Here is a 27,749-nt window from a genome sequence, read left to right as displayed (position 1 = left end):
CCCCCTGCACCCTTTAATGTCCTGCTTGGACTATCATAGCAGCTGGAGGCTTCCTCCCCCTCATTTTATCTCACTAAAAAGTCAGTGTTACTTATTTCTGCATTTTTTATTACTTCATCACACAAATGGGGGACACTGCCACGGTAGTCCAGAAGGGTTGGGGGAGGAGGGAAGCAACAGGTGGGGTTGTTGCTGGGGCACCCCCTAGAATGGCATGCAGCTCATCATTTCTGTGGGCTCTCTGGGGCTCTGACACGGAGCGGCTGTGCTCTCTGGTTCTCTAGTACACTTGCCCCATATTCTAGGCAGGACTGACTCTATTTTTAGACAAAATATAAAGAAGGGAATGACCTGGGGAGTCATTCCCATTTTTGTCCATGCGAGGCCAGCCAGGAGCACCCATGACAGCAGCAGACGGTACAGAACGACCGATAACTGTCATCTCATCATCAATTTACAATGGCATGGCAGATGGTGCAATAGGGATGGTAACTGTCTCTGCTACCTTACAAAGGCAAATGGATGCTGCTGTGTAGCACTGCAGTACCGCATCTGTCAGCAGTATCCAGTACACATACAGTGACAGTGACAAAAGGCAAAACGGGCTCCATGGTTGCCATGCTATGGCGTCTGCCAGGACAATCCAGGGAAAAAGGGCGCGAAATGATTGTCTGCTGTTCCTTTCACGGAGGAAGGATTGAGTGACGACATTTACCCAGAATCACCCGCAACACTGTTTTTGCATTGGGATCTCAACCCAGAATTCCAATGGGCGGGGAAGACTGCGGGAACTATGGGATAGCTACCTACAGTGCAACGCTCTGGAAATCGACACTAGCCTCGGTACATGGACGCACACCACTGAATTAATGTGCTTAGTGTGGCTGCGTGCACTCGACTTTATACAATCTGTTTTACAAAACCGGTTTATGTAAAATCAGAATAATCCCGTAGTGCAGACATACCCGAAGACTTCCTTCCATTTTTGAGGATAAAGATACAAGTCAGGGGGGTTCTCACGCTTTCCTAATGTGGATCTTATTCTAATGTAGGGTTGAAAGGGATCCTCAAGGTTCACCTCCTACCCAATACTGAGGAAAAATTATATATACTTAAATCATCTCTGGCGATTTAAAAGACTGTTCTTCAAAACCACCAATGACAAGGATTCCACAACATCACGGGGTAACCTGCTCTGGAGCTTAACTATCCTTACTTTTCCTCAAATCTAACCTAAATCTCCCATGCTGTAAATTAAGCTGATTACTTCTTGTCCTATCCTCAGTGGTCACAGAGAACAATTGATGACTGTTCTCTTTATAACAACCTCTTACACATTTGACTAAGCCTGCCCAATTCTTATATCTTTCTTAATAGGTCTTGCTTTCTAAACCTCTTGTTTCGTTGCTCTCCTCTGGTCTCCCTCCAATTTGTTCACATCTGTCTTGAAGTGTGGTCCCCAGAGCTGGACACACTATTTCAGCTGAGGCCTCACCAGTGCTGAGTAGAGCAGAACAATTACCTCCCTTGTCTTACATACAACACTCCTGTTAATACACCACAGAATGATACTAACTGCATCACACTGTTGACTTGTATTCAATTTGTGTTACATTATAACCCCCAGATCCTTTTCAGCAGTACTACTGCCTAGCCAGTTATTTCCCATTTTGTAATTGTGCTTTTGATTTTTACTTCCTTAATGTAGTACACTGCACTTGTCTTTACTGAATTCCATCTTGTTGAATTTTAATCCTGTTCTCCGAAGTGCTAGCAACCACTCCAAGCTTGGTGTCATCTGCAATTTATATAAGAATACTCTCCACTCCATTATCTGCCATTAATGAAAATACTGAATTGCACCAGACCCCAAACAGGCCCCTGTGAGACGCCACTAGATACTTTCTCCCAGTTGACAGATAACGACTTTTTGTATTTTCAATCACTTATGCATCCATCTTATATTAATTTCATCCAAACCATATTTCCCTAGTTTGCTTATGAAAATGTCATGTGGGATTGAGAGAGCGCATGAGTGTGTCTCATGGACCCCTGTTTTTCCCCCGATTTATCCTCTTGTTTTTATTTTCCCTCACTTTTCCCTCCTTGAACCTTCAGTGTTGTTTTTCTTCTTCCATCATCCTAAATTCTCCCTCCTGGGTTCTCTCTCCTCCTTAGCCTATTTGGAATAGAGGCTGGAGCATGGATTCTGCTCCCCTTCCAATATGGCTGGCAACAGGATTATAAACATTACAGAGATTGAGTCACTAACATGAGAATTGCATTCCAAATGCAGTGGAAAATTGCTTTTCTGTCAGGTGGGGAAACTTCTTTCATTTGGAGTAGCTGGATAATTTTTTTTAAAGAATGTTGTTTAGAGCTTGTTTTCACTGGTTATTCCAATAGAGTTTAAAATATTTTCATTTATAATTATATAACTATGAAGTTGGGACTCAAAGAAGCTTCCAGTGAAATATATTACACATAATTGTGTGAAATGTACTGAAAGTTAAAATAAACGCACAGAGGAATTTCCAGACACTTTCAACTACTATGCAATAAAATGATTTGTGTGTTATAATAAAATGTGCTATTGTTTAAGATAGCCAATAGCTGTGTGGATAACTGTTTTCAGAATATTAGTAAATTCTAATATTAAACTGTCAATAATTTAGGACCAAACAACCTCAAACTAAAATGTTTTGTAAACTGAAAGGGCAAACCTGTCTCAGAGTAGCAGCCTTTAAAAAAAAAAATCACTATTCTGGTAACGGTAATTCTACAATAAATTATCCAGCAACTAGATTGGGTACATTAAAAATAAATCAATTTATAAATCAAACTATTATACATAGCAAAGATTGTTTTAATTCCTATGCATGATAAAGCCACCGATCACCATGGAGCCACTTAAAGGACTGATCCAAAGTGGAGTCAATGGAAAGACACAGATTTCCATGGGATTTGAAGCTGGCCTCTAGTGACTCTAGTTAAGGCTGTGAGGTAGTTTCTATTAAAAAATGTAAATTTGAAATACAAACACATCTTGCACAAAAGCCCAGTAAATTGGTCCCCACCTCCAATCACTGCCCACCTGATCTGTACTCTTTCCTACTGTTCTCTACTCTTTCCCTAACAATGCCAGCTGGTTGCTCTGAACGATTAAATCCATGTGTCAATGTTCTTCTTCAGGCACAAATGGATTAAGTTAAATTGGAAAAAGTCAGCCTTATTTTGGAATAAGAGTGTCCACACATGGAGTTAATCAGGAATAATTCCTGATACAGGCAAGTGTTAAAATATGAGCTCTTGTAGTCTCTGAATTTTAGTGGTATGTTGCAGTACCAATCCCATATAAATTAGTGTTTCACAATTTGTGGTATGAAAAGTTCTGGCAGGGAAATCAAATCTCTAATATGTATTAGAAAGGGGTATTGGAGTGGGATAGTGGTAAAGGGAATCTTCATAGACGAAGAGTTCAGAACGGTATGAAATTCAAAATTGTCTACTTATGGCCAGTATATTTTCCTTTTTATATAATATATAATTTTTTTAAAACATACATTACATTTATTTTAACTTTAACTCCATTTCAGCTAAGATTTGATCTGGGAATAATTCCAATGAGGTTTCCTCACTTGTGAATCCGGTGGTTTCACATTTCACTATGAGATAAATGTATCATTTCATTCTACCTAGTGAAATTTTCTCTACATAAGAACGCACATACTGGGTCAGACCAAAGGTCCATCCAGCCCAGTATCCTGTCTACCAACAGTGGCCAATGCCAGGTGCCTCAGAAGCAGGGCTGGCTCCAGGCACCAGCTCTGCAAGCAGGTGCTTGGGGCAGTCAAGGGGAAGGGATGGCACGTCGGGCTCTTTGGCGGCGGGTCCCTCTTGGAGTGAAGGACCAGCCACCAAATTGCCACTGAAGAAGAATGCGGTGCGGTGGAGCTGATGCCAATCATGATTGCTTTGTGTTTTTCTTTCGTTGCTTGGGGCAGCAAAAAACCTGGAGCTGTACCTGCTCAGAGGGAGTGAACCTAACAGGTAATGATCAAGTGATCTCTCTCCTGCCATCTATCTCCACCCTCTGACAAACAGGCTAGGAACACCATTCCTTACCCATCCTGGCTAATAGCCATTCATGGACTTAACCTCCATGAATTTATCTAGTTCTCTTTTAAACCCTAGCCTTTTAAAGTCCTAGCCTTCACAGCCTCCTCAGGCAAGGAGTTCCACAGGTTGACTGTGTGTGCTGTGTGAAGAAGAACTTCCTTTTATTTGTTTTAAACCTGTTGCCCATTAATTTCATTTGGTGGCCCCTAGTTCTTAAATTAAGCAAACAAGTATATAATTTTTCCTTATTCACTTTCTCCACACCACTCATGATTTTATTTACCTCTATCATATCCCCACTTAGTCTCCTCTTTTCCAAGCTGAAAAGTCCTAGCCTCTTTAATCTCTCCTCATATGGGACCAGTTCCAAACCCTCTAATCATTTTAGTTGCCCTTTTCTGAACGTCTTCTAGTGCCAGTATATCTTTTTTGAGATGAGGAGATCACATCTGTATGCAGTATTCAAGATGTATAAAAACATGCTCATCTATGTGGTAAAGGAACAGGACTGTTAGTAAAAAAAATAATTTTTTTGTACATCATAAAATTGTCTTCATTGAGTTGATGTGGTGCAATAGTTTTTGAAAAGAAATAGACTAATAGCAGGACTGTCGATTAATCGTATTTAATTCATGTGGTTAAAAAATTAATTGTGATTCATCGCAGTTTTAATCGCACTGTTAAAAAATAGAATACCAATTGAAATGTATTAAATATTTTTGGATGTTTTCTACATTTTCAAATATATTGATTTCAATTACAACACAAAATACAAAGTGTACAGTGCTCACTATATATTACTTTTGATTACAAATATTTGCACTACAAAAATGACAAAAAAGAAATAGTATTTTTCAATTCATCTCATACTAGTAGTACTGTAGTGCAATCTCTTAAGCGTGAAAGTGCAAGTTACAAATGCAGATTTTTTTTTGTTACATAACTGTACTCAAAAACAAAACAATGTAAAACTTTATAGACTTCAAGTCCATTTAATTCTACTTCTTGTTCAGCCCATCGCAAAGACAAACAAGTTTACATTTACAGGAGATAATGCTGCCTGCTTCTTATTTTCAGTGTCACCTGAAAGTGAGAACAGGTGTTCACATAGCACTTTTGTAGCCAGCATTGCAAGGTTTTACATGACAGATATGCTAAACATTCGTATGCCCCTTCATGCTTTGGCCACTGTTCCAGAGACATGCTTCCATATTGATGATACTCATTAAAAAAATAATGTGTTAAATAATTTGTGACTGAAATCCTTAAGGGAGTATTTTAGGTCTCCTTCTCTGTTTTACCCACATTCTGCCATTTATTTCATGTTATAGCAGTCTTAGATGATGGGGTCTAAATTGGCTGTTATCATTCAAGAAAGAGATCTTGGAATCATTGTGGATAGTTCTCTGAAAACATCCACTCAATGTGCAGCAGCAGTCAAAAAAGGAAACAGAATGTTTGGAATCATCATGGGATAGATAAGAAGACAGAAAATATCATATTGCCTCTAAATAAATCCATGGTATGCCCACATTTTGAATACTGTGTGTAGATGTGGTCGCCCCATCTCAAAAAAGATGTTTCTGGAATTGGAAAAGGTTCAGAAAAGTGCAACAAAAATTATTAGGGGTATGGAATGGCTGCTACATGAGGAGAGATTAATAAAACTGGGACTTCTCAGCCTGGAAAAGAGATGACTAAGGGGGGGATATGATAGAGATCTATAAAATCAAGACTGCTGTGGAGAAAGTAAATAAGTAAGTGTTCTCATAACACAAGAACTAGGGGTCACCAAATGAAATTAACAGGTAGCAGGTTTAAAACAAACAAAAGGAAGCATTTTTCCCACAACGCACAGTCAAACTGTGGAACTCTTTGCCAGAGGATGCTGTGAAGACCAAAACTATAACAGGGTTCAAAAAAGAACTGGATAAGTTCATGGAGGACAGGTCCACCAATGGCTATTAGCCAGGATGAACAGGGATGGTGTCCCTAGCTTCTCTTTGCCAGAAGCTGAGAACAGGCGACAGGGAATGGATCACTTGATGATTACCTGTTCTGTTCATTCCCTTTGGGGCACCTGGCATTGACCACTGTTGGAAGACAGGATACTGGGCTAAACGGGCCTTTGGTCTGACCCGGTATGGCTGTCCTTATGTTCTTATGACACAGCACATGTTGTTCATTTTAAGAACAGTTTCACTGCAGATTTGACAAAATGCAAAGAAGGTACCAATGTAAAATTTCTAAAGATAGCTACAATACTAAACCCAAAGTTTAAGAATCTGAAGTGCCTTCTAAAATTTGAGAGGGATGAGGTGTGGAACATACTTCCAGAAGTCTTAAAAGAGCAACACTCCGATGTGGAAACTACAGAACCCGAACCACCAAAAAAGAAAATCAACCTTCTACTGGTGGCATCTGACTCAGATTGACAGAACAAGGAGTAATGGTCTCAAGTTGCAATAGGGGACGTTTACGTTGGATATTAGGAAAAAACTTTTTCACTAGGAGGGTGGTGAAGCATTGGAATGGGTTACCTAGGAAGGTGGTGGAATGTCCTTCCTTAGAGATTTTTAAGGTCAGGCTTGACAAAGCCCTGGCTGGGATGATTTAGTTGGGAATTAGTCCTACTTTGAGCAGGGGGTTGGACTAGATGACCTCCTGAGTTCCCTTCCAACCCTGATATTCTATGATTCTATGAAAATAAACATGTGTTGTGCTGCATTGCTTTGGATAGTTATCGAGCAGAGCTCATAATCAGCAAGGAGATGTCCTCTAGAATGGTGGTTGAGGCATGAAAGGACATATGAATCTTTAGCGTATCTGGCACATAAATATCTTGCGAGGCCGGCTACAACAGTGCCCATGTGAACACTCATTCTCACTTTCAGGTGACATTGTAAACAAGAAGTGGGCAGCATTATCTCCTGCAAACGTAAACAAACTTGTTTGTCTTAGCGATTGGCTGAACAAGAAATAGGACTGAGTGGACTAGTCAGCTCTAAGGTTTTACATTGTTTTGTTTTTGAATGCAGTTATTTTTTGTACATAATTTTACATTTCTAAGTTCAACTTTCATGATAAAGAGATTGCATTACAGTACTTGTATGAGAAGAATTGAAAAATACTATTTCTTTTGTTTTTTACAGTGAAAATATTTGTAATAAAAAACATATAAAGTGAGCACTGTACACTTTGTATTCTGTGTTGTAACTGAAATCAGTATATTTGAAAATGTAGAAAACATTCAAAATATTTAAATAAATGGTATTCTATTATTTAACAGCACGATTAATTGAGATTAATTTTTTAAATTGCATGATTAATCTTTTAATCACTTGACAGCCCTAATAGTAATTTTTTCATATTTCTTCATAAATGAAAGTATATCTGTCAGCATAAACTGACGAATAAGATCTCCTTCAGAATCTTAGAATAAACTGTCCTTTTTAAAAATGGCCACCATTTCGTAATGGTCTCAATAGGACTGAGGTCAAAAACTATGCCATTGCCTCCTTTTGTTCCTGATGGAAGTGAAGCGTTCCTTTCCTCAGAGAATGTCTCCATGCTGTCAGGATGCAGAGAGGAGGAACAGCTGGGAGACACGAAGGGCGACGATGACCATGTCTGCTAAGAGCAGCCTGTGGCATCTATTCCATTGCCAATAATAGGAGATGGCAACCATTTTGAAAGAAGGCAATTCTTTAATTGTTTTTCTGATAGAGAATATATTTACTGTGCCAATCTTACTGAAGAATGAAGTTTAGTTGTAAACAATAATGGCAAAAAGTGACCTTTAACACTAAAAAAGTGATTAAAATGTAGTCTACATACAAGATTTCAATGAGTTAGCTCTATGGAAAACTTGAAGAATATGCATTAGTAAGGTAATTTTTCGGGGAGGGAGAGGAAAGATGTCAAGAAGGGTACTAAGCTTCTTAAAGGACCAATTTAAACATTAATATTAACACAAACTAATGTATTCACTTGGGAATTCTCAAGAAAATGTTTTCTGCATGAGTGCTGTAATTTTGGGAAGGATATGTTGTATTCTTCTTACCTAGCAGAGCAGTTTAATTCCTACTTTACATGCAAAACTCAACTCATCCTTACCTATGGAGATGCAACTGGCAGCTCCATATGGTAAGAACAACTGTCTATGCCAACCATGGCATAAAAGTTCCAGTTTTCTGAACTCAAGTAGAAAGTTAAATATTTGATTAACAAAAAGTAATTACATCAGATCCTAGACTAATCATCTACCAACTTTCATTGAAATCTATGCACATAACAAACCTGAGACATTAGGATTTTTTTTTTTATAGCAAATATATACCACAATACTTCCTGAAAAGGGTTGGCACTTGCTGCTTCTGGACCTATACCATGCACCATATGACAAACTTTAGTTTGATGTGAAATGCGAATTTTTATAGCCGTTATATAGGCATTTATAACAGAAGTGCTCACAAGCCTCTAAAAGATAATGCATAATCATAATAGATAATGAACAAAGTGATATGTGCAGAAGCCTTTTATGCTTGCTTGGGAAAAATGACATTTTATTCACCTATATAAATAAATAAATTCACCTATATTCTCCAGTACAGCCCTTGTAGCTGCCCACCAGAGAACTTCCATCAGGTAAGTTTATTAGCACCCTGGATAAAATTATTAGTGGAATGAAAGGACAAACATAATCTTCAGAGAGTAAAGTTATACTATGTATTTTATAAAGAGCTATTTCACAATAAACGTACATTGATACAGATAACCTTTTGCTCAATTAATCTTTGGGAGAGAATTAGTTGCCTCTATCTGGTGCATTATCACCTGCTGCTGACTGATCTATGGTATATTAACTGCTTTGTCCTCGACACAAGATGTCCCTGCAACCCTCTATTATCCTGGTAGAAGGAAAATCAGAAAGGAATAACTTTCAGTTGGGGGAAAATAATGAACCCATCACTGGAAGGGTGAGTTATCATTACACCTTACATTGTGACTAGAGAGGTTCTACACAAATGCAGCTAGACAAACAGAAGAAATGACACTGGATAGCTTAGTAAAAACTAATGTGTATTTTATTTACTAAAATTTCTACAGATTTCAACTGTCTCTCTACTATAATATGTCTTGTCACAGATGTTTAACATTTTACTTTGGCATCTCCCCATTTTTTCAAAGTTATGAAGCATAAAAGGCAGTTGGTTGATTGTCAGCATAAGAATCTGTATAATCAGAATATACTGCAACACTTAAGGCATCTTAAATCCTAGGGGAATATGAGAAAGTCCTATTCTAATTCCAACACTAACTTGCCTAAATCAGTTTGAATCACTTAACTCAGGATTTAACCCCTGTGTACAGAATATGTGTGGCTTGGATAGAGGAGAAGAGGGAAACCTTTCCAGATTGCAGTAGTGCCACCCTCAAACATTCAAAAATCACAAGCCAGACAGTGAAAATCATGAGCTTGGCTTAAAAATCATTTAATTAAAAAATGGTATTCATCAATATTTGCCTTCTGGTTTTGTGAAATTTTTGGGTGCACCTGAGTTGCACTTCCACAACCATGAAGACAAGAAACATACCTTGTTCTTCTAAATTAAGCTGACATACTCACCTAATTGCTTGTCTTTGGTAGCTGGGGTTTAAAGTAAACAACCAAATATTGTCAGAGTTGGCAACACTCTCAATAATATAGTTCTAGCCCAACTTGCAGAGCAATTTTGTTTGTAGACAACTGCTTGTCCTCAAGATTCTTGTAGTAATGACCTCAACTAGTCATCATAAATTTATGTTCTATAAACAACATACATTGGGGACCTTCCCCCCCCCCCACAAACAAGTTTCAGGAACAATTTCCAAGAGATTTTGCTTATTGAATTTTCTCAGTATTTTGTCAATATCCTCAAATTGTACATACAAGTTGTCGGTTACAACTCTATAGCTTGCTGGAACAAATGTCCCCTTTGAACCTATGGCTAAAACCTCTCTGGTATTTTAGAGATAATGAGTGTTTCGGTGACTATTCAAATTCACAATCCAGGAAAATGACAATCTTATTAAGTACTTTATAGTGCTGAAAGCACAAGAGATGACATAACTGTGAATAAATGATTAATGATAAAAAAAAATCTGGTTGCATGCAGCACCCTTTAGTCACAAAATCTTCTATAAGCACTTATACAGACAGGGTCCCCTCTGCCTATTGTGGAAGTATTTCTGATGTAATCTAAGGGAAGAATTAATCCTGTTAGATGGAGACTCAAGTCTAGTTAACATAATGAATCTTGTATTTCTGCACAATATAACTGTACTGTATTTCGCTACATGCAGAATATTCCTGTGATAGACTTTTAAACATCAAAGCTGGTCAAATGTAGTATATTAATTAAAGGTATGTGTGTGTGGTTGCTCACAGTCACTCATCAATGTTTCCGGCACTACTCCCTGACTGTCTGTGAAAGTTCCACGCACTACCTACTATGGGTCTGCATTCATTAACCAGTCGGTTGGGTCACTCAGGCTTATGCTAGGACTGGACATATCGTGATGCTGTACAGGTCTGTTTATCTTTTTTTATATGGAGACAAATTTTGTCATGTTAATTCAATGCAAAGTGGGCTTTATCAAGATGTAATACAAGGCAAATTCTGGCACGTTTCTGGACTCAGACTCCCAAATGATGTTTAGGCCAGGATGCAAGGGGTGTGATGGGTCTTCACCCTGCTCTGTGATGATCGTTATCCAAAGACTTTGTAGGATTTTCCCATGATTTCTCTCTATATATGTTGGAACTACATAGGCTACCCAGCAGTAGTGCTGTAATACCCTCTGTGCTACGACCATGCAGAGAAAGAAGGCTACTGGAATAGGATCCTTCTATTTTGTAAACAATCAAAAATGAATGTCTTACCACTTTTAAGGTAAGCAGTAGGAAGGGATGGTTGTCCTTCTGTGCCCCACTGACAGTGTTCTTTGGCCTGACTGTCTCCACTTCCAATCAAGAGCTGTTTTAGAACTGTTTGTCAGGAGGTCTCTTTTGCTGCAGCTCCTTTAAGGTAGACTCCCCAGGTTGCTTGGCCATCAGCTAGGGGATTACATGTTCCATCCTGCACAGTCAGGGAGGTACTCTGCCACCTTCTCAGCCTCATTTTCCAGGCCCTAAATGGGGTGATGGAATTAATTTTGTCCTAAAGGAAGATGATTGGTTTGGGCAGCCATAGCTTCCAGTAGCTCTGTACAGTTCTGGCAGACTCCAAGTTCTCCATGTTGCAGAGACCCCAGAATGGAAGATTCTTTCTGTTTTTTTTTTCCTATGTAATAAATGATGCTAGGACCAATATTCTGACTGAACTACTTGATGGTCCCCTAGAAAGCAACTGCAGCAATCCTAAAATAACACACTAGTTATTGTATTGCATGTGTGTGTAGCTTGATATTTTAGCTCATGAATAGTTAAATATGACAAGTAAAAAAATATTTTGTGGATTCTTTATTCTTGGGCATTGTTATCAATGAACTATTAGCTCTTTAAAATTTAGTCTTCTTATCTCCACAATCACCTGAAACATGGGGATTACTTAAAGTATAATGCTTCCTTTTAATGGGGGAAAACAGGGCTACATTTGGTTATTTATTCATTATCTCATACACATAAATTCCAGTTTTAGGCATCTCTCTAAAGATTGCTTTATTAATACTTTATAAAATTATGCTCTAGTAATTGAAATGAGGATACCTCTATTCTTTTTTGCCCATCAGAAACCAACTAAATTTTAAACAAGGTCAAACACAAAAATTATATTTTAATAATGACGACCAGAAGCAGCTCAGTTTAAAAATATAGATTTTCAATATAGTTATTGCTTTTCATGATGGCCATAAGAAAACAATCTGCAAGGACATCATCACATTTTTGAAGAAATAAGCTTGGATAGAAGAAAAATAAGATTTCAGCAAAATACTTTTTTCTAAACAAACTCCAAATTAATGAATTTTCCACATAAAACTAAATCCCACCATGTTATAGACATCTACCTTTTTAGTTACTGGGCAGTATAAAATAACAAATTAGGCATTAAATCTTGCACCAGCACTATTGCTTTTTCGATGGGGATGAGTAGCCCTGGCAGATGGGAATATAGTGGATAATTACACAGGTCCCTGTGACTGCTTTGGGTTAGTTTCACATACACTGAAAGCATTGGGAAAAATTAATCCCACCGTATATGAAGTAGATTCATAATGCTTTTAGTGTAGGTCAGTGGAAAGAAAAAGGGGTCAGTACTTACAAAAGCATAACACCACCACACATAAGGATGTCATTCTACCAGTAACGTTATAACATGTAGAAGTCTATCACATGTGTCATGATCACTGGATACTAATAACCTTGCCAGCTACCACTGGGTCTCTAATTCTGCTGGCTGATAATGCTGAATGACAATCAAAGAGCTATTTATGCCTAAAATATACCTTAGATATAAACATGATAATAAGCATATTAATAATAGACTGAGAGGTCAAACAGCCATGCTAATGTTAGATTTAACGACAGCTCTTGATCATGAGGTGCTGCTTGCCGACTTAAATGTCTAGCAAGGAAGAGCTAGATTAGCTTTTTTCCCTTGAACACATCCCAAGGGGTCACGATGGGCATCATCTCCTCTTTGTTCAGAGTTCTCACGTGCAGAGGTGTGCACAGTTCAGTCTTGTCCCTCTCTTCGGGCTTGTATACACAGGAAAGTTACACCAGTGTTGGAATGCAGGCCTACCTTAGAGATGGGTGAACTATGGTTTTCAACTGGGTTGTGATAATAGCATGAGGAATGGGTCCAAATCATATGACCACAAAGAATGAAATTATGAGAAAGAAGAGTTGTGTTAAACTTGTAGTGTTTTCTTATTTACGATTTGGTCTGAAGTAACTGAAATAAGACATGGTTAACTGGGTATCAGGCGCAGTAAATAATTGGCTATATGTGTTAATTTAATGTATTATAATAAAGGACTTCACTCAGGACTAATAATTAGCTATGACATCACTTGTTTATTATAGGGTATAAAAAGCAAACTCATACAGGGCTCATTGTTAATACCTGCCTGACCAAGTTGAAGATGACCAATATGAGTCTAAGCACCCTGGATCAGCCCTTTTGTAAGTATTTTAATTAAACGCGTATAAATATTTTGTTACTGTTTGGACACAGTAAAATGCTTATTATTTAAGCTTTTAAGACATGCTTAGAGCAATTGTAGAAATGCCATGTGACCTTTAGATTTAATAAAGGAATTTATGGTTAAATCAGGTGTCATGGTAGTATTCTATATTAATGATGATAATTCCAAAAACTAGTAAAAGTTAAGGTGTGAATTTAAACCAACATAGTTATACTACTATAACACACACTGTTTCAACCCATCAGCCCACCCTTACTCTGGAGTAAGAAGGCATTTTTTTCAGTGTAGCTTATGTCACTTGGGAACCGGATTAAACTAAACCAAATAAAGCTACTTTTGTACTACAACAAGTGTGACCACACAGGGGGGTTACACTTACATAACTACATCAGTTTAACCAAACTGGTATAATTAAATTGGTATAACTGGTCACACTTTCCTGTGTAGACAAGCTTTGTTCAGCACTTATGTAAGGCATGGGTAGACTGAAGGATGCTGTAAGTTACAGGATCATTACTATGCTAACAAATAGCTCTGCCTACCATCTAGCACAGATCATGTTGACTCGTCTTTGTTACATTATCTGTGGCAAAAATACACCTAGATGAAAAACAGTTGACTCATGCTCAGTTCAGAAAAAATTGAGGTGAAATAGGCAAAAGGAAGCCTACCGAAAGACTACAAGGATCTGAACCTGTGGCCTTAATAAAGGCAGCTTGCTCTCCTGTTTTCATCAGGAGGTGAGCAGCCTCTGGACCTTTCATTGGTGGCCAGAATGTATTCTTCCCCATCAATCTTTTGTATCAATGCAATGTATTCTGCATTTGGGGGTGACTATGCAGTTTTTATTTTTGGAAAAACTTTTTTCAATCACAGTTCAATTCAAGCAGTTTGTCACTTCACAAAAACTGAAAAATGAATATATGATGTAACTAATGTGCTTATGCAACACTAATGCAGTACTGTAATTTCACCGATAATTATGCACAGACTGATTATAGACTATATACACTATTATGCCCACATTCAAAATACTCTAGCTGTTTAAGTAATATGTTTTGGGAATTAAACACATAGTAGAGGAATTTCCTATATCATGAACATAAGAAAAGGGACAGAAAAGCATCTAATTTATGTTATTGTGAGGAAAATTGGAATCCTAGTTGGCACTGCTTGTAGATAAAGCTTTCTTTAAAAAATTACACACTAATGCACATTTTATACATGTTTAAGTATTAGATACTGTTTTTATAACCTGAATTGAAATAATTTCAGTTCAGTTTTAGATTCCTACACACCTTCTGCATTGTTCTAAGATTTATATCTGATAAAGTCTTAAAAAACAACTACTTTTAAAAAAACTTATTCACTGTGGTAGCAAAGGCATAAATCCAACATTCTCCCCAGAGCCTGTTTCTTTAGGAACATTATAGATTAGATTATTATGGCAAGAAAGATTTAAATATCTCATTTACCTGAACAGCATCATAATACATTTTCTTGCCTTCTTCATCTGTCTTGTCTGACATCAACCATGCCTTGAGCAAATACTCATAAAAGCTATCTCCAAGTCCTCCAACAGAGACGTGATCTGAAAAGGGAGAAAGAGGATTCAGCAATTCCACCTTGAATTTGAGCACTGAAACACAATTACAGTTTGAAACTGTGATAGATTAACAAATTTCAGTATACCTCCCCATAACAATCATGTAATAAACCTCAGAAAAATACTTATTTTAAAGCAGAAAATATTTTTATAATAAATGGTTAGTTTTTCTGCTTGTATGATGACCTATAACAAGGTGGGAGGAGGCAGCATTATTATTTACATGGTGTCATTGGAGTTCATGGTACTTGACAGCAATGAAAAACGTCTACGTCTCTGCACTAACTGCTTATAATCTAAGATAGACAAAAGATGTGCAACTATAATATATTGTAACTTTTTTAAAAAACAGAAAAGTTGGTAAAAAACCCACTCCCAATGTCACAAATGCATTCTGTATTCTGCTGGGATTAACAGTTAATTATTCTAAACTGAAATTTTTACAAGCATCTAAGTGAGTTAGGAGCACAGGCCCCACTGATTTTCAATAGGATTTCTGCTGCTAAGTCAATTCAGCATGTTTGAAGATTGCCCCTGTAGTGTTTAAAAAATTAGGTATTTAAAAAAAATTTATAACTTTGAACTTCAGGCATTTCTAAAAACTATGTCAAACATTCTTGTGGTAGCCCTTAAAAATGTGCCAACTTTATCCTATATATATATATATATATATATATATATATATATATATATATATATATATATATATATATATATATATATATATATATATATATATATATATATATATGATATATTTTCACAGATTTGGGGACTGAGGCACACACACACATATACTCTCTCTCTCTCTCTCTCTTAACGTTACCTCAGCACCTGCAATGTTCCTTTGTATTCCCCAGACCTACTGCAGAAAATGCCTTGATAATGCAAATACTATGGGTGTTCAAAAGCCAATATTTAGGATTTGAGGATTTTGTTATGTGACTAACTTTACTTACATGAGTTAGTCCTTTTGAAGGAAATGGGGCTTTTCACATGAATAAAGTTTTGATTATGCAGAGTTTTGAATGATGAATTATTAGAATTATGAAGAGCTTTTTAAAAAAATTAGATCTTTCAAATTTTGCAGAGTATATACCATGTAATTATCATTCATGATCCAAAAGGAAAAAAGGCTTCTTTAAAAAAACCTAGAGCAGTTTTCCTATAATGGAGGGCTGATCACTGAACAGCAGCATTTAAATGACCTTTACAGTTTCCTAAATAAAATTACCATAGAAACCCCTGACATTTGCAAACTAAATAGCACAAGCATAATCTCATCAATAATAAGTCTTATTATTATATACATTATTGCAGGAGACAAATCCAATTGGTGCATGCTGCAGCAAAGCACTGTAAGGTTACTGTCAAAATAACAAGGACTAAATGAATTTACAAGAACAATGGCAGTGAACCAACAACGTCCTTCAGAGTTACAGCACTGAAATGCTAACATTCAGAAGCTGTTGTATTCTTCCCTGGCTGATGCTGAATACTTCTATGTTGTGGCAATTAGTTTTTTGTTGTAATCAATAGGCACTGAAAAATAATCTCAAATAAAACATCTTTTTATGACTTAAGTCCTTGTTGTCTTCCACTGTGAAAAACCCATGCTTGCAAACAAAAAGAAATTGAATTGGAACAGAGGAAACAAATGTAGACTTTATTTTATTTGTTGCTTTTTCAACATGCCATGGATCGACCTGCATCAACACTTGTGTTCGTGGTTTGTATGGAAAAGAAGCTAATTTCCATATACAAATTACATGTCGTTGGTAAAGGAAGATGGCTTTATAAATTACAAACTCCCGGACATGTACCAGGGATTCGATTTGATACAAAAGGGAAGTTTTTGAGGCACTATTATATAAACATAAGAAAGGTCAAAAGCCTAAATATCAGAATTAGAATTTGATTCACTTTTAAAATAGGACAAATCAGAGAGACATAGTGGCAGCTTTTAAACTGGGTGAGAGTAAGGGCTTTCCTACCATGTGAGGCACTGCAATATTAGGTAAGTTTATTGCCAGACTAGTGAGGTTTTAGCTTAGTCATATTTCTCATTCATTTCATGACCTCTCTTTCGGTACCTATGGCAGTAAATATTATTATTGTTTTAGCCAACGGCAATTGTGTTTGAAGATCTATTCAGGGCAGTTGCTAGCTGACATATCTTAATAAAATAGAGTTTTTGTGGCCGATAAAGGGGACAAGCAGAGGAGTAGGCAACTATAATTGCCTAAGCACAGGGTCACAGGCATGGAGAAGGCCTTCCTATCCAATAGTGCCCACTATCTTAAAACATACATAGAGATATATAGATGTATGCATTTTTTTGCATGCACGTGTGTGTCTCTCTCTAAGATTTAAAAAGCCTTGCTAAATCAACATGGGTATGAAATTACAAAAGGTTGTTGTTACCTGTGCCTATGGTTTATAACAGTGCTTTTAAAACAGTGCTTTTCTAACTTTTTTCATTTGTGGACCCCTAAAAATGTTCAAGTGGATATGTGGACTCCTTTGAAAAACTTAGAAATAGTCTGTGGACCAAAGGTTGAAAACTACTGCTTTATAACACTGTTGATAAAAAGAAGTACAAAATGGAGTCAGAGGAATGTTATAAACTGAGTTTGTTCAGGCTAAAGCCTGGTGGTAAAGAGACTTTCAAGAACTCTTATGAATTTACAAACTGGCATAACAATTGACTGGAAATTTATTAAAATTCCTACATTTAGGGCTTTTTTTTTTTTAATTAAAAACAGATCTAAGAGTACCATTTAGGTCCTCAAATCTTGGGATTCCATTATTCAATAAAACAGTCACTTCCTTTGCCTTTGGGGACAACTCTCCAATATACCCAGGCTGCAAACGGAACAGTGAGGATTCCTTATGTCCCCTCCCATTGTGTCTTGTTAAACTGACTGCATGCTTGGCAAGCTCTGAAATTAACGGAGCTGTCTGATATGTGATGAATGAAGAGAGATAGGCACTTAAAAATGGGATCTACATAAGCCAGCATGCTAGGTGGGTAGCTGCGTAATCTAGCCAATGGAAGCTGTTACACTTTAGATAAATAATTAAAGATTCATTGGAGCAGAGGGACTGGACCCTGGGTCTCCCACCTCCAGGTGAGTCTCTAACCACCAGGATATTGAGCCCTCGTCCAGACTAACCCGCGGCATCGGCGGGTTAAAATCGATTGCTCGGGGATCGATATATCGCGTCTAGTCTGGACGCGGTGTATCGATCCCCGAGCGCGCTTACATCGATTCCGGAACTCCATCAATCCGAACGGAGTTCCGGAATCGACGCGGAGAGCCGCGGACATCGATGCCGCCCCGTCCAGACTGGTGAGTACCTCGATTTTAGAAATTCGACTTCAGCTACGTTATTCTCGTAGCTGAAGTTGCGTATCTAAAATCGATTTTAATTCCTAGTCTGGACGTGGCCATAGTCATTCTCAGTCTCTCCCTCTCTCTCTGGCCCACATTCTCGGTGAGTGCTCTATCTAATGGGCTAAAAATTATAAGGGTGGCACCACTACCTCTTCCTCATTCTGCTGGATTTTGAATGGGCCTCAATCCAATAGCTGTGCTCAGAGCATGCCTACCAGATCAGGTCCAACAGCTGAGGCAGGCCAGGGAATGCCTATATTCAGCTGGCTTGAGGATCCATCTGGGGCTTGGGCACGAGATAGGTACCTAAGTACCTCTGTGCATGTTGGCCCAAATATTTTAATAATTTCTATTTTGTTTCTTTTCATTGGGTGCACTGAATCAACTGTTCAGAAGAATTTCGATGATGGGATTTCCACAGTAAAAGCAAACCAATGTCCCTTCATGTAAAAACCCCCAAACCACAACTCTGTAATAATGTAACAATATAAAAAAAAAGGGATTCCAGTAACACTTTCTAGTTCAACAAGCCATGCCGATTCCTGTTCTACATATTCATTCCCCACTAATTGTTAGTTGTTAGATGATGTTTCCAATGGAATTGAAGGCAATATAATTCTGTTTAGCTTACTTCCTTAATTATCTGCCAGCATCATTTAACGTCAGCAGAATAAACACTCAGCTGTAGAAAAATGTTATCCACCTTCTCATAACTGTTGTTCTTTGAGATGTGTTGCATATGCCCATTAAACTGTAGGTCTCTGTAGATTTCATGCACCACCAGTGCTGGGGAATTCTTCTTAGCAATACCCATGGGGGCAGCCCTGCTAATGCTCTGGCTCCTTGTGCTCTGAATGGAGCCACCCCACCCCTCCTCTAGTTCCTTTGGACTGGCATGCCAATGGTAGACTCTGATGTGTTGAGAAAGATGGTTGGCATATAGCAGACATATGCAACACATCTCGAAAAACAACAGTTACAAGATGGCGAATAACCATTATTTCTTCTTCGAGTACTCGTATATGTCTTTTACGCTTTAGGTGACTCCCAAGCTGTTATCAAACATGATGGGCCTTGAAGTCTCATCATAAGAGGAATTGTAGAATAATTTTTCCCATGCTTGTTTCTTTTCTTGATGCAAGCAATAAGTGCATATTGTCTAGTAAACGTGTTGATGGAAGACCATGTTGCTACTCTGAAGAAGTCAATAGGGAAACGTCCCACAAATGCTTGCTTTACTTCCATACTGCCTCTGAAGGGTGCAGCTAGAATACCAGAGTTCCCGTAGCCAAGTGGACTCAGGGAGCGGGGAGGGGAGGGGAGGGAGTGTATCTAGACAAATGAAGACAACTTCCACCTTTTCATGCTCTCTGTATGTGTATATATCTCCCCTCAATATATGTTCCATTCCATGCATCCAAAGAAGTAGGCTGTAGCCCAAGAAAGCTTATGCTCAAATAGATTTGTTAGTCTCTAAGGTGCCACAAGTACTCCTGTTCTTTAGACAAATGAAGGGACTTGAAGGGTCTGGGTACCAGTTTCAGGATCTCAGTAGACTAGTTTTTAAATTGATGTTTAAAATGTTTTTATAAACAATATTCTCTAGGAATTATGTTGGCAAGTACTATAACGTGTGTTAATATGGGAAGTCAGGCTATATGATCACAGTAGTTCCTTCTGGCCTTGGAATCTATGAATCTTGCCAGGAACACAGTAGAAGGGGAAGAACGAAAGGCTTCCCACTTCTGGCTACTGTGTGACAAGATGGAGCAGTACCAGAGGTCTAGAGATGGACATAGAAGAGGCTGATGAATCCAGTACAGGGCTTAAGGTTGATGGGCCCACAGCAGACTGCACTAGAGCTTATGACTGTGGAACCTGCAAGGGTGCTGGAATAGAGTCTTCACCCTGAATCAATGGCAATGCTGGTGTTGACCAGCATAGTAGGTCTCTTGTTGCTATATAGGCCTGTAGGGCAATATAGGTAGTTCTCCAGCTATGATCAATGATGACCGATCTGATGTTGTAGCTGAAGTAGTCGCCTATCTCAGTGGTCCCTGGCAGTATACTGGTGTAAATGGCAAAGGTCTATGGGAATCAGTGTGAGCCAGTACAGGGGAGCGGCAAGCCAAAGGGCACACTCTACCATCAGTCCCAGCATGACCTTCTGCAGAGCAGTCCCTGGCCCTGGGCTTCAAAGAACGTGATACTTATGATTTCATATGCTTCTGAATGTGTTAGGGGTATGTCTACACTTCAACTAGACATATGTGGCTGGCCTGTGCCAGCCAACTCAGGCTTGTGAGGTTTGGGCTGTGGGGCTGTTTTATTACTGTGTAGACTTCCGGGCTCGGGCTGATCCTGAGCAGGGTCCTACATCCTGTGCTCCAGTCCAAGCCTGGAAGTCTACACAGTAATGAAACAGCCCCATAGCCCAAGCCCTGTGAGCCTGAACCAGCTGGCACCAGCCAGCCATGGGTGTCTAGTTGCTGTGTAGACTTTAAAGAATACAGTCCCAGTGATGGGAATCTCTTGTGGCTTGTATCTGCTGGTAAAGCTGGGAGAGCGCTCCAAGAAGGAGTAATTGTTGAGCTTCCTTTTGACAACCAAGAGGGTTCAGACACTGATCTAAGAGCAGCCTCTGTAAGAATACATCAAAGCTGCTCTTCCCTCGGCTTTTTCATTCTGTTCTTTAAGCCCTGGCATATCGAGCATCTGTCTCTTATGTGGCCCCTATTCAAGCACTTAAGACAGTGTGAAATGAGGGTCACTGATAGGAATCTGCTTTTGACAACCAGAGCAAGGCTTGAAACCTGGCGACGTTGGCATAGGCTCCCCAGTACTAGGCAAGACCTGGAGATCTGCCCAATTCAGAAAATGAACTAATAGGGAATAATTTTAAATATAAAGGAAAATACTGAAAGAAAAATAATGTCCAATGGATGAAACACAGTAGCAATAGGCAAAAGTTAGTTAAAGTACTCACAAGTTTGTTCTCAAGGAGCGAGGCCATGAACATAGAATGCTCCTACTACTGATTACAGAAGGTAAGAAAAACTCAAGAAGAGGTGGGGTGGCTCCTTCCTCTATGCCCTCCATTCAGAGCTGGGGTCTGGGCAGGGCGGCCCCTATAGATACCACTAGGGAAGACTCTCTGGAACCAATGCACGAGACACATACGCCTACAGTGTAATGGACACAGGGAAGCACTCACAGAAGAAATATAGAGGCAAATCCTCAGCTAATATAAACTGGCACAGTTTCATTAACTTCACCAAAACTAAACCAATACCAACATAGAATTTTGATCCAAGACAAGCTGATAGCATTTCTTTAAACAGCAGCCTTAACAGAGCTTAAATTTTTCAATGAAAAAAGACATTTTTCAACCACACACTTAGACTCATTCAAAAGCTTTCTACTAACAAATATGCTAGAGGTCAGAGAAATATACATTAACATATATGAAGTGGGTAGAAAAATAAGTAACCCAAGTGAAACTCAGGTTTGTCATTTGGTAAGAGTGAAAGAAGCAAGAGTTTTTTTCCTCCGAGAGATGGTAAGTAAAATAGTTAACTGACAGTTCCAAAGAACTGCCGTACTTACGTTGACCCCATTGACCACTACTGGGATTCAGGTAATTAGGGTAAAGACCTTCTGGTTTATCAAGCCGGTTCAGAACTTTACGAATGTTCATTACCTGTTACAAAGAAAACCAAACAAAGAGCACTTGATCCAGTCTTATATTCCCATTAAATACAAGTAGCATCAGTGCATCCTTTATCAACATGCATAAATACATTTTTAATTAAAACAATATTTATTCTTTCAACATATATAATGTCCCTATCAAAAGACCTCTATGCATAGGCATAAACGATTTCTTTTTAAAATAAACATAAATCTAATCTAGTGTCATCAACTAAAACGCTCCACAGAAAAAAAGAGAGATGCCCCATTCAATTTCTCCCTCAGAAAAGGTCAAGGTAAAGAGACCTGCAGTATGCTCCTGAAGGTCAACAGATTTGGGTCTGTTCAACTAAAGGAGGAGACAAAATGGTGGAAATGAGTTACAGAACTGAGTGCCTTCTACTGAGGATCTTTTCCCACCCAGCTCCTCAGATGTTCAAATCTTTGGCATTTGGGCACTCCAGCTAAACTCAACCATTGTGGCATGACAGGAAGAAAGGCAGTTTCTCAGTCACCCGAATCATAAAGAGCTTTACATGTTTAAACCAGTAATTTAGATTGTAGCTAGGAATTAACTTCAAGTTTGAACAGTATAGAGAGCACTGAAATAATGGACTGTTTTGCTGAATAACGTCTCTGTCCTAGAGTGGGCTTCACAGTGCAGTGGCTCAGGACTCCACTGATACTGAGCTCACTGCAGGACCACAAGACAGCAGCTATATTCTGCATTAGCTGACGTCTGAGTGCCCCTCAGGCATGACTCATTGTAGATAGAGCACATGTAGTATTTTGATGGAGTTTTAATGAAAGACACCAGATTAACTGCACTGAGGAAGGAAGATCATGATTTAGCCACAGAACAGAAAGAGCAAGGCAGGAGCACTGGAAGCTTCTCCCTAAAACATTGTCAAGATGTCCCCAGGTCTGATTTGGAGTTCCTACCTCTATGAGACAGAATGTAGTTCCATTTAAAGGTTATTTAAATCTTTGGCTTCTTTGCCAAGATTATCACCTTGTGCACTTTCATTAGATTTTATTGTGTTCTTAATACTAGTTTAAAAAATAAAATGTTATCTTACTGTCAATTCTTGAGAGTCGGGGGAAAAAAACCTTTGAAAATCAGATTTATTTAAAACAAATTCTGTCCTTAATCAATCTTGTTTTGCATATGCATTTCATAGGTTACAATAATTGTGTGAGGTTTAAAATTGCACTGTACATAATGGTAACAATACATTGTTCAGCCAATCCATGAAGCTTGGTGTACTTAATACTCAATTAAAAGGTTTGACCACTGCTTTTGGAGCTAAACAAAGTTTACAGCTTCTCTTGGAATTTCTTATTAAGAGGTCATAATTTAACAGAGAAAAGTCATTTTAAAATATGTATATTGTTGTATACATGTCTGACATATTTCTAATTAATAAACAAAAGTAAAAGTATGTAGACTACATTAATGCAATATTCTTGTTGAGATCTAAATTATACAAAAGGCAGGAAATAAAAACATATGATTACAACATCTATAATTCTACTCTCTTGTACATAGTAATATTTTATATAAATGCACGTGGTATATATATTAAATGTAGCTGAATTATAGTTGCCTAGGAACCAGTAATTTAATTTTAACTCCTTTGCACGCCGTTTTTTGTATTTAGTAATTGTTTCAAAAATAAAAAAAAAATCTTTGAATACATATTTAATAAATCTACCTGTATAAGATGCATATCCACCATTTCATCTCCCTCTTTAGTCCAACAGAACCAAATCTATTGACCTTCAGAGCATGCTGCAGATCTCTTTAACAAGGCCATTAAGGGAGATGTTGAATAGATAAACTCTGGTTTTTCTGTGGAGTTTCTTACTTGATATCAGATTTGATTTTTTCAGTTGCACATATGCATAGAGGTCTTTTGATAGGCACATTATATATTTCGAAAGAATAATATACATTTTTCATATTAAAATGTATTTATGCTTGTGATTAAAGGAACAAATTCACTGGGAACATTTTTATATTCCATACACGTGGGGATATTAAAATTGCTGTAGTACATTTATTCAAATATGTATCTATTCCAATAAACACATCTGCATTGATTCAATGTAAATCTGTACTCCAGGAAATGAAATACTGTACTTTGGTGCAATATGTTAAAAACTTAATAGAAAAAACATACTGTGCATGCACCGCAGTCTATTTTAGGATGCCTAAACAATTATTTGTATGTGCTGTTTCTTCAAATATGTAAAAAATCATCAAGCCACATTTGAAGTTTTTAAAATAATCCAGTTGCAGTTATCTAAATGTGAATGCAGGGCTAGCCACAACAATTTCTGAAGTAGTGAAAATGTTATTTTTTTAAAGCTCAAAAAACTCAAAAATGGCCACATAGAATTTTACCAAACTTGGAAAAAATGCACCTTTGGGCTGTAAACAAATATGAGAAATGTCACATAAAAAGAGTACTTTCCTCAAAAAGTTATGAACCCTCTATAAGGACAGACATGAAATGGAAAAGACTCCCAAATCCCTTACTTATAGTAGTGACACCCTGTATTTTTAAAAAAATGCATCAAAGTGATTGCTAGGTCACAGTCCTTGTACTTCTGCATGAACACAGTATATCATAAAAAAAAATTAATTCCAATTCTGCAGTTTCTCAATGGAGTCTGTTTTTGAAGTTTTTTGGTTAGAGAATTGTGACTTTTAGGTCTGTAACTGAGTTATCAGGGAGGCTGAAGTGTTCTCCGACTGGTTTTTGAATGTTTAATTCTTGATGGCTGATTTGTGTCCATTTATTCTTTTGCGTAGAGACTGTCCAGTTTGGTCAATGTACATGGCAGAGGGTCATTGCTGGCACATGATGGCATATATCACATTAGAAGATATGCAGGTGAACGAGCCTCTGATTGTGTGGCTGATGTGATTAGGTGCTATGATGGTGTTCCTTGAATAGATATATAGATAGAGTAGGCCATGGGCTTTGTTGCAATGATAGGTTCCTGGGTTAGTGCTTTCGTTGTGTGGTGTATGGTTGCTGGTGAGTACTTGCTTCAGGTTGGGGGTCTGTCTGTAAGCGAGGACAGACCTGCCTCCCAAGATCTGTGAGAGTGAAGGATTGCCCTTCAAAAACCAGTCAGAGAACACTTCAACCTCCCTGGTCACTTTGCAAACTGGACACCATTCAATTAGGCTTGAATGAAGACTGGGAGTGGATGGATCATTACACAAAGTAAAAACTATTTCCCTATGCTAATTTCCCCCTTACTGTTACTCACACCTTCTTGTAAACTGCTTGGAATGGGCCATCATGATTATCACTACAAAAGTTTTTTTCTCCTGCTGATAATAGCCCACCTTAATTGATTAGTCTCGTTAAAGTTGGCATGGCAACATCTATTTTTTCATGTTCTCTGTGTATATATATCTTCCTTCTGTGTTTTTCAATGCATGCATTTGATGAAGTGGGTTTTAGCCCACAAAAGCTTATGCCCAAATAAATTTGTTAGTCTCTAAGGTGCCATAAGTACTCCTTGTTCTTTTTACAATATATTATCTGACCATAAAATTTATTTGTGGTTTTCACCTTAACCAAGCAAGTTACATCAACTAAAATAGGTTCTGTGTTCCAAATGCCTAATCTACATGAATTTACCACTTAACCAAACTTCCAGATATTATGTGGCTAATAAGTGCTTTTATAATTTTTATATACATGACAAAATGAATGTCAATTCAGCCATGCGCTTTGTGTTCATTAATATGGATTCCCACAGAAACTATTCACCCGCTTACTAAGACACACTTAAAATGACAGAAATTCCATTTTTTCATTTTTTAATATAAAAGTTTTACCAAAGAATCTAACCTTTTCAGCAAACACTGGGTTTCCAGACAAATGGCTCAGATGTATGAACTCCAAATGCAGAGTTCCAAATTCTGCCAGAATACTGCTTCCTCCAGAAGCCCAGGGCCAGTTTCGACCAATCCCACTAAAGGGGGGAAAAGGCAGAAAAGGTCATTAGCATCTATAAAGAAGTGCTAATAAAATATACGATATATTAGATACACTGTAGCTACCAGAAAAGAATTAACTTCAAAGCTTTTAATTGGTAACACAACAAAACTTGTACAAGTAACACCCTTAGTAGGCCACCTTCTGTTTTATGAGACTACCCCATAGTCACCTTAAATGTTTAAGTACAATTCCGCTCCACCTTTATTAAATGACCATTGATGGCTCACTTAAAGACTGATCTGTATGTATGTTTATATGATTACTATGCATTCCTAACGTTAAATTATAAGCTCTTTGGGGATTCATGTGTTTGTGCACAATGCTTAGCACAATGGACCCTGATTCTGATTGGGTACTCTGGGTTCTACTGTAATTGAAGTATTGAATATTATATTTATAAAGTCTCAATAAAAGTTTTCATAAGACTTTAGAACATAAATCCTACCTGATAATGTAGATCTTAGCTACAGGTATGATAGCTATCCATTATCTTTCAGGGCACTCTTTAATCATGATTAATGTTTTCAAAATTAAATTAAGAGCTAATGACACTTCATCAAATAAAATTTAATCTTTACAGACTGGAGCCTGAGCAATGGGACCCTCCCACCTTGCAAGGTCCTAGAGCCCAGGCTGCAGTCCAAGCCCACACTGCAGTCCATGCTGCAATTAAACAGCCCCTTAGCCTGAGCCCCATGAGCCAAAGTCAGCTGGCATTGTCCAGCTGTGAGTATAACTGCAGTAGAGACATACCCAAAGACATAAATGCTGCCTCTTTACTATGCTCTGACCTGAAGCTTGACTGACAGTGGACAGGAGGCACTGGAGATTTTTTTTTTTCTATCTTCTCGATTGGTTTACACAGGGGAGTTTATACATGGGACTCTATTTTGCAAGTGGTGCTCACTGGTAAACTGAATTCCACTTCCACAAAAAAAATTGAGCTTTTTTTCTGGGGAGAAAAAAAAATTGTCTCAAATTGGGACAAAGTCAAAATCTCAATTTTTTTTCATGGAAGTGAAATTCTGCAACATTTTGTTTAGTTAACACTGAACTATTCCTGCAGAGGGAACCTTTTAGTGTTTCTAAAACAAAATATGACCCACAGCCTCCTAGGAGCCTGAAGCCTTGGCAGTCCCTGCACTGTGGCAGCTATTCAGGGAAGCTGCTGAGGAGTCAGGCAAAGGTGGTGACAGGAAACCAGGCAGACTTCTATTGGAAGTTTCAGCAAATGGTCACGGTCCCATCGCAGATTTCAACTGTGACAAAGACATTTCTGACCAAAAAAAAACAAAAAACTTTCCATCAGAAAATTTCCAATCAGCTTAATTTGCAAGGTTTCTAGCACGTGTGAAGGTTTCTTTAGTACTGGCTGGAGTATTACAGGTTTTAAAGTGGGTGACAGATTCTCCTTGTCCAAGGTGACAATAACAGGGCACAGGCGTTCTCTACTTCTACTCCATTAAAAGTAAATATCAAACTTCCAGGGTTCAGATTGCATTTTTTCTTCTAAAGATCCTGAGGGAGTTGTATTGTTGTCTTCATGAGAGGAGGGAACTACAGCTACTGAATGTACACTTATCATGTCTTTTCAGACATTTGATCAGAAAAGTCTCTTCAAATAAGCAGAGATTTTTTGCAACCATGCAAAGTAATTAAAAACAGTATTATCTGAAACCTGCTGGTTTTGGCTTTCACAGATGTCATGGGACAAAATGG

General features: G+C 38.0%; 1 protein-coding gene across 1 annotated transcript in view; it reads right to left on the bottom strand.

Moving 5' to 3' along the window:
• MAN1A1 (mannosidase alpha class 1A member 1) overlaps positions 1–27,749 on the bottom strand; it is a 213,291-nt gene that overhangs the window by 24,437 nt on the left and 161,105 nt on the right. Inside the window, exons 6-8 of the mRNA XM_050949612.1 lie at positions 25,881–26,004; positions 21,922–22,015; positions 14,787–14,902 (exon numbers count right to left, since the gene is read on the bottom strand). Of these exons, the coding sequence (XP_050805569.1) occupies positions 14,787–14,902; positions 21,922–22,015; positions 25,881–26,004 (334 nt within the window). The remainder of the gene's footprint in view (positions 1–14,786; positions 14,903–21,921; positions 22,016–25,880; positions 26,005–27,749) is intronic.

Source organism: Gopherus flavomarginatus, chromosome 4, assembly GCF_025201925.1.
Source record: "Gopherus flavomarginatus isolate rGopFla2 chromosome 4, rGopFla2.mat.asm, whole genome shotgun sequence".
Classification (NCBI taxonomy): Eukaryota; Metazoa; Chordata; order Testudines; family Testudinidae; genus Gopherus; species Gopherus flavomarginatus.
The sequence above is the reverse complement of the archived record's forward strand: the minus strand, read 5'-3'. Positions and strand labels throughout refer to the sequence as shown.